The 15170-nt window shown below is 41.7% G+C and overlaps 2 protein-coding genes across 2 annotated transcripts in view; both read left to right on the top strand.

The window, feature by feature from the left end:
* Positions 1-15170, top strand: part of LOC125297248 (NACHT, LRR and PYD domains-containing protein 3-like) — a 246988-nt gene that overhangs the window by 22394 nt on the left and 209424 nt on the right. Inside the window, 1 exon segment of the mRNA XM_048247479.1 lies at positions 12823-12993. Within this exon segment, the coding sequence (XP_048103436.1) occupies positions 12823-12993 (171 nt within the window).
* Positions 10362-15170, top strand: part of LOC125297404 (stonustoxin subunit beta-like) — a 14553-nt gene continuing 9744 nt past the window's right edge. The window contains exons 1-2 of the mRNA XM_048247777.1: positions 10362-10535; positions 13926-14093. Of these exons, the coding sequence (XP_048103734.1) occupies positions 14038-14093 (56 nt within the window). The 5' untranslated portion in view covers positions 10362-10535; positions 13926-14037. The remainder of the gene's footprint in view (positions 10536-13925; positions 14094-15170) is intronic.

The raw sequence follows: 15170 nt of genomic DNA, 5'->3' as shown, positions 1-15170 counted from the left end.
CCAGGCCACCGCATCCAGAGCAACCTGGACTTTAGTGCTTATGCGAGCTGGGCAACCAGCGCCTAGGGCAACCTAGACCACGCGAGACGCGCCGGGCTACCGGGCGGCCCAAGGCAACCTGGACCATTAGCTGGGCAACCAGCGCCTAGGGGCAACCCTAGACCAACGTGGCGGCGGGCGACCGCATCCAGGGCAACCTGGACCGAACTGGCAACCAGCCAGCTAGGGCAACCTAGACGAGCATCACGAAGCCGGGCAACCGCATAACGCACCTGAACCATGAGCTGGGCAACCAGCCGCCTAGGGATACCTAGACAGACATGACAGCCGGGCAACCAGCATCCAGGGCCACCTGGACCAAACTGGGCAACCAGCGCCTAGGGCAACCTAGACGAAGCCATGAGCCGGGCAACCGCGCCCAAGGCAACCTGACAGTGAGCTGGGCAACCAGCGCCTAGGGCAACCTAGACCAACGTTACGGCCGGGGCGAATCGCATCCAGGGCAACCTGGACCGAACTGGCAACCAGCGCCTAGGGCAACCTAGACGAAGGCCCACGAGCCGGGCAACCGTGTGTGCGGTCGCGACCTGAACCATGAGCTGGTCAACCAGCCGATAGGGCAACCTAGACCGATGTGATGGCCAGCGACCGCATCCAGGGCAACCTGGACCAAACTGGGCAACCAGTGTCTAGGGCAACCTAGGCGTGCATCACGAGTCGGGCGACCCGCGAGAAGTGACCTGAACCATAAGCGTCCGAACAAGCTGGGCAACCAGTGAAAAGGGCAACATGCCCATGGCTGAGACTAAATCACCACAAGCTACCGGCATGCTGGGCCCCAATATGTTTCAGCGATTAGTGCAGGCGAATGCCAGAATGTAACCACCGCCACCAGGATTTGTGAAGGTAAAATGAGGTACCTGAGTTAACATGGGAGAGCAACTTCTGAGCATCGAAAATGTCAAGAGGAGTTAGTTTGATGCATCCTGATGGATGACGGGATAGCCCTTTTGGGCCGGCAGTCTTGGCTGCACCGATCGCGGAATGAATGGGGAGAAGTGAACCTCTTTGAAGAGAGGGTACATTTAAGCAGCACGTTAGCTAGATGATCTCAGCATGGGAGGAGTAAGCTACACTGTGGCAGGATAGTCTTCCTGGCTGCTGGAGAGACAATGACTAAAGGTAGCAATTTCAGTCTTCCTAGTAGAACTTTCGCTGAAGCTATCATCTATTCATTATAAAAAGAATTGAACTATAGGCAAATTGTAAGAACTATATGCAAGCCACTGCCATTGTATTGCCATAGATAAGCCGATACCAGTCAACAAGGCAAATATTGGCTGATGCCGATGTTAGGCCATTATATTGTTCATTGCACCCCTACAATTTAGCCATATTACATTTTGCACTACATCTTAGTGAAACATTTCAGATTTGTGTGTGTGTGTGTGTGTGTGTGTGAATGATCTATGCCACACTCTAAAACCTCACAGCTATCATTACTTCAAATGTTTAGTAAGTATAACTCAGTTTTTGTGTTTTGTTGAGATTACTTGCTTAAAATGAGTGTAATTTAATGTTGAGGTGGAAAAGTAAATTTAAATCAAGTAAACTACTTGAATTGCTGAAGTTTGTGCTACACTGTGAATTTAGTTGGTTAACCTTAATTACTTTTAAAAAGCATGCAAACCGATGAAATTGAGCCTTGAAATTACTGACTAATCTGAAATAGGAATTGCAAGTTGTTTAAGTAAATGCTTACTTAGTGTAGTGCACCTACACTACTGAGAATTCCTATTTCACCTAACTAGGTCATTACAAGTAAAGCATACTGTGTTTTTATTAAACACAGTATTCCAGATTAGTCTGTAATTTCATGGCAATCGATTTGCATGCTTTTCAAAGGTTTAAAGGTGTAACATTAGCCTGGAAATCCAGACCCTGGAAATCTAGAAAGACTAAGGGCAGGCCCGGAGTGGGTAATCGGGAGAATCGGGAGAATTCCCAGTGGGCCACTTCACTTTTGGGCCGGTCGAAGGAAAAATATTGACATTTGCCACGTTAATCTATCTTCTCTTAAAGTTGGCTACACACGTTCACATTCTATGCCTAACACCGCAGCCTCTGCATGGGTTGTTCTCCCCTCCCAAGAGTTAATTGGTTGGGTCCATATACTGTAGCCCGTCTTTTCTAAAAAGTTTTCTCAGATACCAGCCGGGCCGGCCCTACCGTAGTGATAAGCGTCAGGGAGGATGGATGGTAGAAAGAGGCCATGAGGGACTGAAAAGGCCAGGGCCCAGTTCCCCGAAAGCATCTTAAGCCTAAGAGCGTCGTAAAGTCCCTCTTACGAACGTCTTAAGATTTGCCGACTGTTTCCCGAAACCATCGTAGCTTAAGAGCGTCGTGAAAACACTCGTAGATCTACGAGTGCTCCAGAGTACTCGTTACCGGCTAAGAGCATCTTAACAGTACTTCTCACTGAGGTCACCAACAGGACATACAGAGGAATTACAACTCAGAAAATACATAATCCAACTTACGTTCCCATTCTTTATTGTGTTTACCTGTGATGAATCAGATTTTAGCATGCAAAATAGCCTACATTTAATGGTCATAATAATGTGATGAAAAGCGGACAAAAATGCAATCAAGTTATGAAACGAGACGTTGCCAGAATAGTTTGACATTATCTTTGCTAAGTGAATATTTTATTAGGTCTATGAGGTAAAAAGCAGAGAAAGCAACATGTGGTTTAGTCTGTAGCCTACTGCATCAAAATCTAAGCCTACACATTTCCTCTCTTTCTTACTCGACTTCTTTCTTATCTTCAAACGTGTTCTTAAGTGACACCGCGAAAAATTATTGCATGGTGCAACAATCTAATCTTAAAATAATTACAATTATTTATGTCTCTGTGTGGTATATAACCTAGGCTACTTGGGATGCTTACATGCAGATGTCAAAGTGTTTCTATTTTCGTATTGATGTGAATTAATGTGTAGATCCGAAGTTTAAATGGTAGGCCTGTGACGTGCAGTCACCTGACATCACCGTCAAATCAGAGGATATTTCAGAACTATTAACGTGGACAGCTCCCCTTAAGAGCATCTTAAGAGCAGTGCACGCGCGTTCACGCTACGAGCATGTTCGGGAAACATTCGGAAAAACCAAACGAACGATCATAAGATGAATCGTAGAAAACCCTCGTAAGAGCGTCTGGGTCCTGGGCCCAGTTTCCCGATAACGACGGAGACACGCTCTTACGAGGGTTTTCTACGATTCATCTTACGATCTTACGAGCTGCAACATAAAATGGAGACGGAAATTTATAACGGAGTTTATAAAAAAATAATTTCAATTAAAAAAAATAATGATTTGGATTTAAGGGGTTAAACATCAATTTATATTAACGTTCTCATACACATGCACACACACACATTGTATGTACATATATATCCCTATTGCATGGGGTTGCCATATGGGAACAATTGATTTATCTTAGTGTTTCTAATTGGTAGTAACACAAAACCTATATTTTACTATTTAAGTGTGAAAAAGGGGATTTAAGTATTTTTAAAAAAATGTAGGTGCATGATGAGGATATATGTCTCTCTGTGTGTACGGCATGGATTTGCACACTTTCTGAAGGGGACTACTTGGGGTGGGATGGTTCACAAAACCCACGGTTCGGTTCGTACCTCGGTTTTAAGGTCACTGTTTTCAGTTCTGTATGGTTCTTGTTGTTATTTTTATTAAGGGGAGGGCTCTGTGACAATGCGGTCTCACTACAGTTGTATTATGTCCTCTGACTGTAATAGAACCCTATGAATTTGGGAAATGAAAGTCATATAAATGAAATAAAGTCATGTAAATTATGACATTATTTAATATAAACATTGGTTTAGATAAAAACAATTACTTTATGTCCGTAAAGGAAGGCTATTTATTCTCCAAGACGGACTGCACTATGACAATATCACCATGACATTATCACTTTATTGGCCAAAATACAGTTGAATTTGTATTTTAACTAGATGTATCAGAGCATAAATAATGCACGCTTAATTTAGTTCATTTCTAAAAGATTTGTAATGAAATAAAAAGAAATTCACATGATCAGTAGCCTAATAAGAGGGAAAAAAAACAAACACAGGTGAACTGTGGGAACAGCTGTCATTCGTTCCTCTTCAGGTTTGATGTCAAATAATAGTAGACTAACGTTAAAGGTGCAGACAGGGATTTAGCAGGAAGCCGTGTTTTTTTGTGTTTATGTTTTTGTTTAAATTTATTAGCAGATGGTGCTTGGTTTACAATTTAACAGCACCACTACTGGAGAAAAATTCTAGGGGAAACCCTGTATGAATATATAAATTAAAACTTTACAAGAATTTAACTGAATTTTACAACCACAATATATGTATAATTAGATTGTATTAAACTTGTGCTACACATAAGGTAACATATGCACTAATGCCTCATTCACACCAGATACGTGGTGTGTGTGTTCCGTCACAGCTGTGGCATGGTTGTGTGTGTGTGTGATTTCAGACTTGGCAGGTGTCTTGCTACGGGTACCAGTAAGTGCAGTGTCAAGTTTGGCATTGTTTGGATAAGAAATGCAAAATATATTGTTAAATATATTGGTATGAGAAGCACACGTTGGGTTTCTCTGCTGTACATAGCCACTCCCCCTCTCACACAGCACAGTGCAGGACCAGAGACAGAGAGGATATGGGCACAGCATGGGTCAAGTTGTTTGGATGATTATCATGTCTGATTGTCAACAATAAAGATTCCCTGTATGCAGTTTGCTTCTATATCATTAAGCTATTCAGAACATAGCCTTACATCAAAGCTTTAGGCTTATGTCATTTCGATCAGCTACAGACAACGAGTGGCAGACAGAGTGTGTCACTTACGCTAGAGCAGGGGTTCTCAACCTTTTTGGCAGGTGACCCTTTTTTGATTTCACAAAACGTTGGCGACCCCAATCATTCATATGTTGCGCGAGAGAGCGCAACTCATCTCTGCTGTAACATGCAGACGAGAGCGGTTCTTTAATTTTCCCCAAATGTCCTTATGCGTTGTTTTGCTATTTTATTTTGAACATTGATCAAGCATAATTCTGTCAATCAAACGTCATGCGGCCTGTCTAAGTTTATTTTTACTTAGCTAGATTATAATACAGGATCCGTTACGTAACTTGAATATCATGGTTTTTAATATTGTTTTATTTAATGTATGTATATTTTAATGTAGGCCTAATATACTGGTCAATTGTAAGATACCCAGTATCTCAGGTCTCTGCTGTAACATCCAGAAGAGAGCGGTTCTTTAATTTTCCCTAAATGTCCTTGCGCGCCTGGTTGTTTTGCTATTTTATTTCGAACATTGATCAAGCATAATTCCGTCAATCAAATATCTCATGTGGCCTGTCTAAGTTTATTTTTACTTAGCTAGATTATAATGCAGGATCTGTAACTTAACTTGAATATCATGGTTTTTAATATATTTTTTTTAATGTATGTATATTTTACTGTAATGTACTGGTCAGTTTTACCAAAGTTGGGAAACAATGGGCTAGAGATTGTTGAGTCACATTGTTGCAAATTTCATAGGATGATGCATCATTCCACAAAATGGTTTGTCTTCTCTATCAGGAAGTTAGTCAGTAAGCTTAACAATAAACATATAGCCTTAACTCAAAACAGCTGTTATAGGCTTATGTCATTTTGATCTGTAAAAATGTCACATGCAGCCATGCCTAAATTCTGCTTACTGCACATTAATCATAGGCTAATATATTATAATATAATATTCAGTATTGAATGCTTAGGAATGATGTTTTCCCCTACCGTACTATTTGTAAGCAGGTGTAGCCTACCTGCGGACATGTAAGTGCTACAGGTTTTCTACAGAAATGGCATGTTTGAACGGGCACTGCACTAGTTATATTGAAATAACAGAATAAGGATACGTTTATCACTACAAACTCAGCGGAGTGTTGCAAATGCAGAAACTGTTTATCTGAAATAATATGGCAGCTTGCGGATAGAGAACAACATGACGATAAAAACAGTTAAATGATGAAACTGAATATTGAGAATTGAAATGCAAAATGAATTGACATTTGAATTTTGAGACTGAAGTACCATGGCAAAATGGAATGCAAATCAATCCATGTTTATTCTATTTTTTAACCAAAATTATTCAAATTGATTTTAGGATTGCATTGTCACTTTGCAGATTAAAATACAATTTGATGGAAATTATTGCAAATTGCAATATTAAATTGCATAATGTAATGTATTTTAGAATTGCAGATTGCATTCTCAATCTCATTTGAATTATGCAACATATATGCTTCCATACATTATTTGTGTAAATGCAACCCAGATCACACTGTTCCCAGTGTTGGGAAAGTTCACTTTCTACGTGAACTAGTTCAAAGTTCAGTTCACAAATTTAAAAATGAACTAGTTCAGTTCACAGTTCATAATTCAAAATTTTGAACTAAGTTCACAATTTCCAAACTAGTGATGAACTAGTAGTTCTTTTTTTTCATATGTTGCTGCGAGCTATTATTTTTCAAAATTATTGCCACAGCCCATATAGAATGCAGTTAATTTGGGTTGAGGATCTGTCTCGACAGTCTTTTGATTTGTTATTGGCTTGCACATACCTTGAAAGGCTAGCCAGGTGCTTCAGTTCAATGTGCCATTTCAGGTTTGCTGTGGATGTGACTGATGTGCAGGCAAAGTTTGCACAGAAATGTACGATTTTTCCCATCCTCACTGACCTTGTCATAAAACTTGTTTTAAATGATCATATGAGGCCCCTTTGCTGCTTTGTCGTCTACATCAGCCTTTCTCAAACTTCTTTGACCTGAGGCCCAGTCAAGGCATACTTTGGGGTCATAGGGCCCACCTACATGAACCCAGCCCCCATCAAATTATTATAACAATATCACAATTATTATTATTTTTATACTATATTGCTATACATGCACTTCAGTCAATGTTTAAAGTGCTAAGATTGTTCACAAAAGTTTGTGAAAACATGCACATCAGAGTACTGCTTTACTAATGTAAAATATAATATGGCCTACAGTAGTTTCATTGTTTTTGCATTGTTGCATGATGTTTGCATTAGAAATACTTCTCAAAACAACAGCAATTATATGGGTGCCATTGTTTTGGGATGTTTCCCTCATGCAAGCATCATACACTGATAGAATAGTTATAGTCTGTGCTCTGATTTTTTTATGGAAGTTGCATAAATCCACGTCGTTCTATTAAATGTCGTTTCATAATGATTGAAGCTTAGCTTTGCTACCAACGTGCACACGCATGCATTGAATCATACTACGACTTAATTCTATGCCTCTATGTTTGATGACACCAAATCAACAAGTATTTCCTACAAATTGCAGAAACGTTTGTTTTCTTTTTCTGTCCGCGGTTTCTTGTTCCACCTTGAGAAGGTGGAACAGAAGCTGCAGGAAAACAACTTGAAGGAGACATGGGACTGCATGAAGGTTATCACTGGCCTGAAGAAGAACAGCAGCTCTGTGGAGGGGGACCTGCACAGGGCGAACCAGTTGAACCACTTCTACAACAGGTTTGACTCCCCTGCTCCAGCTCCAATGGCGGTGGTCTGTCCACCATCCCCCAGCCCCCACCCTCACACCCCCTCAATACCAGCGCAACACTCACCTCCATCATCACAGGCTATCGTACCCCCACCATCACTGGATTTTGCCCCCCTCCCCCACATGGTGATCACGAACAATGAGGTGACAATGACCTCAGTCAACAGCCATCAGACACACAGATCCCAGATGCACCCCTCCCCCTCCCCTCCCCTTACACCCCTCACCATTACAAAGGATCAAGTGACAGTCCAACTTAAGAAATTGCGCAGCAATAAAGCAGCTGGGCCTGACAGACTGTGCCCAAGGCTACTCAAGGCCTGTGCTGCTGAACTGGGGAACCACTGAAGCACATCTTCAATTTGAGCCTCGCCTTGGACAAGTTCCAACACTGTGGAAGACATCATGTCTCACCCCTGTCCCTAAGAAGCCACACCCTAGTGAGCTTAATGACTACAGACCTGTCGCTCTTACATCACATGTGATGAAGACAATGGAGCGATTGGTCTTAGGCATGCTCAGACCCCAGGTACGCCATGCACTAGACCCGTTACAGTTTGCTTACCAGGAGAAAGTGGGCGTGGACGATGCCATCACTTATCTTCTACACAGGACACATTCCCACCTGGACAAGGGGAAAAGTGCTGTGAGAATCATGTTCTTTGATTTCTCAAGTGCTTTTAACACCATCCAGCCCCTCAGATTGGGAGACAAGCTTTTGCAGATGGGTGTGGACTCACCTGGTAACCTGGATTACAGATTACCTGACGAGGCGACCACAGTTAGATCAGACTGAAGAACTGTCTCTCTGATACTGTGATCTGCAGCACCGGAGAGCCACAGGGAACTGTGCTCTCTCCAGTCCTGTTCACCCTGTACACATCTGACTTCTGCTACAACACCGAGTCATGCCACATGCAGAAGTTTTCTGATGATACTGCAATTGTGGGGTGTATCAGGAACAGGCAGGAGGAGGAGTAAAGGAGCCTGGTGGAGGACTTTGTGCAATGGTGCAAACTCAATCATCTTCAACTTAACACTTCAAAGACCAAGGAGATGGTGGTGGATTTCCGCAGGTCTAAGCCCACTCTGCTACCAGTTCACATTGATGGGGTCAATGTGGAGGTGGTTAGCACCTACAAGTATCTGGGTCTCCACCTGGACAATAAACTGGACTGGTCAGCCAACACTGATGCACTAAACAAGAAAGGGCAGAGCAGGCTGTACTTCCTGAGGAGGCTGCGGTCCTTCAATGTGTGCAGTAAGCTCCTCAGGATGTTCTACCAGTCTGTTGTTGCCAGCGTCCTCTTCTATGCAGTAGTATGCTGGGGTGGAAGCACAAGGAAGAAGGATGTGGGGCGAATTGACAGGCTGGTAAGGAAAGCTGGCTCTGTAGTGGGAGCTGAACTGGAGTGTATCACTTCACTATCTGACAAAAGGACCCTGAACAAACTGATCAACATCTTGGACAATGAGTGTCACCCACTCCACAGCACTATTGTTAAACAGAAGAGCCTGATCAGCTGGAGACTTCGCTCACTGCCTTGCACAACTGACAGACTGAGAAAGTCATTTGTCCCCAGGGCCATTGAACTGTTCAATGCCTCACCTAATGGAAGAGGAGAGATAGACTTCTCTGCATAGTCTGTCTGCCTCTTCATCCCTCTCCATGTTTGGTACTGTCTGTCCACTAGCCACTTGTACCACTGTCTTTATGCCTCACTGTTTTGCGTGCTATATTAGCACATTAGCACATATGCATAACCCCCCCCATGCCACAGCCGAACTGTGGCCACACTTATACATTTTCTTAAATAGTTAAATATATAGATATATAGACTTTACTTTTACTTTATTTCTGCATTGTTGCACTGTTGACTTACTCATTTGCACTATCACCATTGCACTACCACCATTACACTCATTCACACAGAGCACCTTAGAGCACCTTACCATACCTTACTATGCACAGAGAATCACAGGCTCAGTCCCTGCCTCAGTCATTGCAAAGCCTCTGATTTATTAATCACCACTATGTGGATACTGTTTTTAGAATAGATTTAGATTAAGTGTTAGTATAATTTGTAATTTTGTTATTTGTATTTTAGTATATTTTTATATATTGTATTAAGTGTTAGTATAATTTGTATTTTAGTATATTTAGCATATTCTTTATCTTCTACTGTCCTTACTGCTTAGTTGTGTTTTTATATTATATACTTTAATTACTCTTCTGCTGTTAAAGAATGTGTTTGTCTTGTATGTATGCTGCTGAGACCTTGAATTTCCCCTGGGGATCAATAAAGTATCTATCTATCTATCTATCTATCTATCTATCTATCTATCAATTGCGCAGCAAATTATCAGACGATGCCCCGGAATTCACTCTGCAGACCAGCATTGTCCACGTTGCGGACTGCGGCCATAGACTGCGGCCCATAGTTTGAGTAATGGTGACCTGCATGCTGCCATATTAAGGCCTTTTAACGGTGTGTTTTAGCCGGGTTTTCGCGTGGAAGGCTCTGTAAAAATCTGGCACAACTGAAAGAGCGTGCCGTTCACAGACACCAGAATGAACGAGTTCATAGTAACGTTCATCAGGCAGTAATACAGTAAGCCTACGTACAGTTCACGTTCGCTCAAATATATATTTGTTTTCTCCTATTAATCCTTTCCTCTCTTTTTTATCTAAATGTAATGTAATCTGGCGCGAGAGATACAGTCAGTTCGTTACTATCACGTCACTCTTGGAATATATACTGCAGCGCAGCCGCAGCCGTTGAAGTCAGTTCAACAGGAGTCAACGAGTAGTCAACAGCTCTGCTGTGCCTCATTTTGCTGTTAACGTTAAGACTTCAAGAAAATTCGTGAACCTTCTCGCCAGGTAGGCATCTGAACTCGTTTTCCTTTACTTTAAGTTATTGTGCTAATCAATACATGAGTTATTACGGAAAACTTGGGAAAGGATGTTGGAGCTAATTAACAGCTATCGTTAACGTGCTAGTTTCTAGTCGACCATCTGGTGTTAATTTTAGACTGATAAGAAAAGTTACCTTTGTAATAGATGTAACTTGTAAATACTTCTCTGTTTTATCAAATTTTGAAGTGTTTTGTTTTTAATGGCAGTGTATACGGTTCGCCTCTGTGAATGTTGTCCAATGTTAGTGTTTCACATAAAAAAGCAAGGTTAACGTTAACGTTAGCCTTAACTTAACGTTAGTTCAACAAGAGTAAACCACAGCAAGTCGTCAATAATTCTGCTGTGCCTCGCTTTGCTGTTAAGACTTTAAGAAAATGATTTAATCTTCTTGCCAGGCTTTGAGGAATTGTATCAGAGGGTAGCTAACGTTAACGTTAGATCTGCTGTTTTTAAGTCTGGTGCCCAACGACCAACGTCCCGCTTTGTTGTTTGAGTCTGTGGGGATCCAACGGCTGCGGCTCGAGCCCCAACCTCTCAATCGGAACTCCTGGTTGTCCTCGCTCCAGAATTCACCCTTCGCTAAGCCACACCCGAAAACCGCCACAGGCCAATGGTGGCTTAGCAACCCGTCACTAGGCACGGGAGGTCTGACAAGCTTTCGAGTTTTGCTATGTTAAGCAGAAGTCGAATTTGCGTTTTGTTTCATTCGACTCTCCTGAATGAATGTAACAGGCATGGGGGACGAAAGAGACATTCCATTTAAGCTATGTACTTCCCACAACTTAAATGTTTGACAACATATCATGAATGGTACTTCAAATAGGTGTTATTTTAAATAGATTGCTGATGGGTTATACATGTTGGTGAACGTCTGTTCGTCTGTCCGTCATCGTGAAGCGTGTATCTCGCGGTTACGGAAATATCATGCAATATGCCATTTTTTATAGTTAAAAACAATATGTGTTCTCAATTATATCATGTTTCTATAGTGTAACATGTTATTTCACTGTGTCTTTACGTGGGTTAGGGCACCACACATCCAAATAAGTGCCCTTTATGACCCAAAGGCCTTCAGTCTCCATATGTTAAATAACTCATGAACGGTTTTGTTCAGAGCTGAAATTCCAACTGTATTTGACAGAGGGCAGATGTAGGTTGCTAGTGACAAAATATTAACTTTCAGTGTGGTACGATGTCTTTGTAAATGACATTTCATTGAAAAGTCCCGGTTCTCCCCCTATGTAATAAAGCTTGTCAGGCATAGCAACTGTAACTAAGGAGGGCGGGACTTAGCGAAGGGTGAATTCTAACTGAACTGCACAGAGACACAGGATAACGGACAGAGTAGGCTATCTGAATTTGAAACACCTTTGATTCTCAAGACAGGCAGGCTATGAGATACAGGATAACTAGAACAGAGAGGGAAGGGTTACAGGTCTTGCAACAGTATGTCATAACCAATTAAAAAGGATATATATATATAATTTAGAATATGTGAACTGAAACTGGACAGGCCATAATAACCTCTGACTAGTTTAGGCTACTTATTGTTAAATTGCAATGTTAGTGGCAGCCAGCAGGGGAGGATACGTCACAAGATTATTTAAAAAGCAAATGTGCGTCTGCCCTGATTCTGATACCATGGCGGTATTAATTAAACCGTGGGGGGCCGCCATGCTGAAATAAACATAGAGGAAACACTGGGCTATAATATTAAAATACCATTTTTTAACAAGCCTTCCCTAAATTCTAAAATGTATCAATGTGTAGGCTTATTCATGAGCTCATATCCTGAATAGCACCTAAGCATCTAACCTCTTTGAGGGTTAGAGACAACATGTGAATGTAACGGATGTCAGCTAGCTTAGCTGTGCTTGTGGAACGTTGGTAAACCTCACTCCCCGACGTCTCAAGAGTGCTGCTGGAATGCAGCCAGTAGCCTGGGCTATTGGCTCAATTGTTAGCGCGCTCGCCTCCCGATCCGAGGTGCTGCTGTTCGCGGGTTCGAGTCCGGGCGTGTGCAGGGCTGAATCGCGCAGGTTCAACACAACGCAGGTTACATGGGGACAATCTATATTAAATTAGTGCAAGTGAATTCTTTGACTAGCTGCTGACCAGAGTAGTGATATGACAGTGGTGGACAGTAGTGATCTGATCTGATGTTCTGTTCTTGATTTTTATTGATCAGGGCATTGTGTAAACAGTATATCTTCCATTTATTCATGTTATCTTTTGTTGTGTTCTTATGCAGGCTTGCTGATTGTAAACTCACAGATACGTCTTGTGAGATTGTGGCTTCAGTCCTACAGTCACCAAACTCCCTGCAACAGCTGGACTTGAGTGACAATGACCTTGGGGATTTTGGAGTTCAGCTTCTCTCTAAGGGACTGTCCAGTTCCAACTGCACAATACAAACATTAAGGTGGGTGCAGAAGTTTCTTTGTAGTCTTTGTATCTTTGTCTGAAATGTCCTCATTAGTTAGAAGAACCATGACAACATAACAATGGAACATCAACTGGTCAGCAAAATGGAAAAAGTAGCAATTGACATCCTACCCTGATATCATTGTGCAGGTGTCATTCTACTTTTGAGCTTATTTGTGAGTCTTAAAATGTGTGAACTGATCAAATCTCTGTCATATTAGTTTATGATGAAGCAATATGGCACAAGTGAGAGGGGCGTTGGTAGCACATAATGCCATGGCTTTTATTCAGCCTTGTGCTGCAGGTAATCACAGCCATGGCTATATCTGCTACCAACGCCACTCTGCCATATTGCTTTCATACAACAGTTCTAACTAGTTGAGTTAAAAGACATCAAATTGTGTTTTCTAACGGTTTCTAACTAATTTATTTATTTTTTTTCATTCAACCTCCGCCCGGAAAATAGTTCCAGTAGTTCCAATCTCCACAGGGAGCCAAAACGCGACACCGGAGAGCCAAGTTCAGGTTGAGAGAAGGCTATATGTGCTTGTGCACACAGTGATTTTGCAGAGCCCACTCGTTCATATTATGTCATATGCTGAATTGAACATTCACCCTATTCTACTTACTCCATTTTCTCACTCAATAGCTGTCAAATGTGATGCTCACACTGGACAATTCAGAGCAAAAAGCGGACTGTCCAAGTGCGGATGTCCTTAGATATCGCCAGTCAGGGAATGTCTCTTGTCCAGTCAGAAATTAAGAAATAGTTTAGCCAGACCTATCTGTTGTAAAACAAAACAAATAACTTCAGATTAACACAATGTCACCAGTTGATGCATGTAAAAACAATGAAAAGGACATTCTCTCTCTCTCTCTCTCTCTCTCTCTCTCTCTCTCTCTCTCTCTCTCTGTCTCTCTGTCTCTCAGGCTCTCTGATTGTCTCATCTCAGAGAAGGGCTGTGGTTTTCTGGTTTCAACCCCCTTTCCCTCTCATCTAAAAGAACTGGATCTCAACTACAATTATCCTGGAGAATCAGGAATGAAGCTGTTATCTGCTAGACTGGAGGATCCTGTCTGTAAACTGGAGATACTGAGGTATGTTCAGAAAGAAACCCTAGTGTATTTAAACATTGTCTCCATTGTGGAGACCATAGTTATTTCTTAATACCGAGTGTACTGGCCTATTTTCAAATGTGTATTATAATAGCTGCATCCACAATCCAATGCAAATATTTAGAGATGCGTTCAAAGATAGTTTAGAGGTGTGTTGCAAACATAGCTGAAAGTTTAGGAACCTCTGCTTTCTGTTTGTCTTGAGTTCTGTGCGAACATTTCTGAACACTCAGTGGAGCTGGAAAGAGTTACTGTTAAAATGGACTCTTTGCACCAAATTGTATTAAATCTTACTATTCAGAGAAAGCATATTTGCCACAAACATTTACCACTGTTTGTTGAATTTGAATGCCTCTCAGATTCCAGGCTGTGAGATTAACAGAAAGACAAGGAGATGAGCAGACAGACAGTTTATCCCCAGCAGACAAGAAATGCTATTTTCTGATTGTCTGACAGAGAGGCTATTAATTCTGTATATCAGGACACCTATGAAGTAGCTCAAATTTAACCAAGTTAAAGGTACTCTAAGCAATGTTGGGTAATGTCACTTCTGTTGAAGTTCAAACAAAACAGAGAGCTACCTCGCCTCTCCCTCCTGTGAAACTCCTCCTGAAGGTGTTGTCGGTGATTGGCTGGAACAGCTTATGTTTCATGGTCCAGGTTGGACTAGTCTGTTTTAGTTGCCGTTTTTGTGGCTGTCCTAAGAGACCGTGTTTTTTTTTAAAAGTGTATTCAGGCAGCTAGCAGATGGTGAGGTGATGTTTGCTGTATGTGACAATATGTCAGTAACCAAAGAAAGTGGTACAACAAACGATCATTAATTCAGGGTTGGACTGTGAAGGTGTTGCTGGTGGTCCCTGATCATGCATTAAATAATGGAGTTTCACTGCTGGAATGTGCATTTGTTATTCAAAGGGAGTCCTCAGGTTGCTCACTAACTCTAATCTAAGTACAGGACAGACAGTGTCGGGGCATTTTACTTCATGATTGTCTCCTGAGAACTAGAGGGGTCTTAAGGCGTCACCTTGGATGCCTTTGTATGCGATAAAGACAGCTGGA

Source organism: Alosa alosa, chromosome 7 (genome assembly GCF_017589495.1).
Source record: "Alosa alosa isolate M-15738 ecotype Scorff River chromosome 7, AALO_Geno_1.1, whole genome shotgun sequence".
In the NCBI taxonomy this organism is placed as follows: domain Eukaryota; kingdom Metazoa; phylum Chordata; class Actinopteri; order Clupeiformes; family Clupeidae; genus Alosa; species Alosa alosa.
The sequence above is the reverse complement of the archived record's forward strand: the minus strand, read 5'-3'. Positions and strand labels throughout refer to the sequence as shown.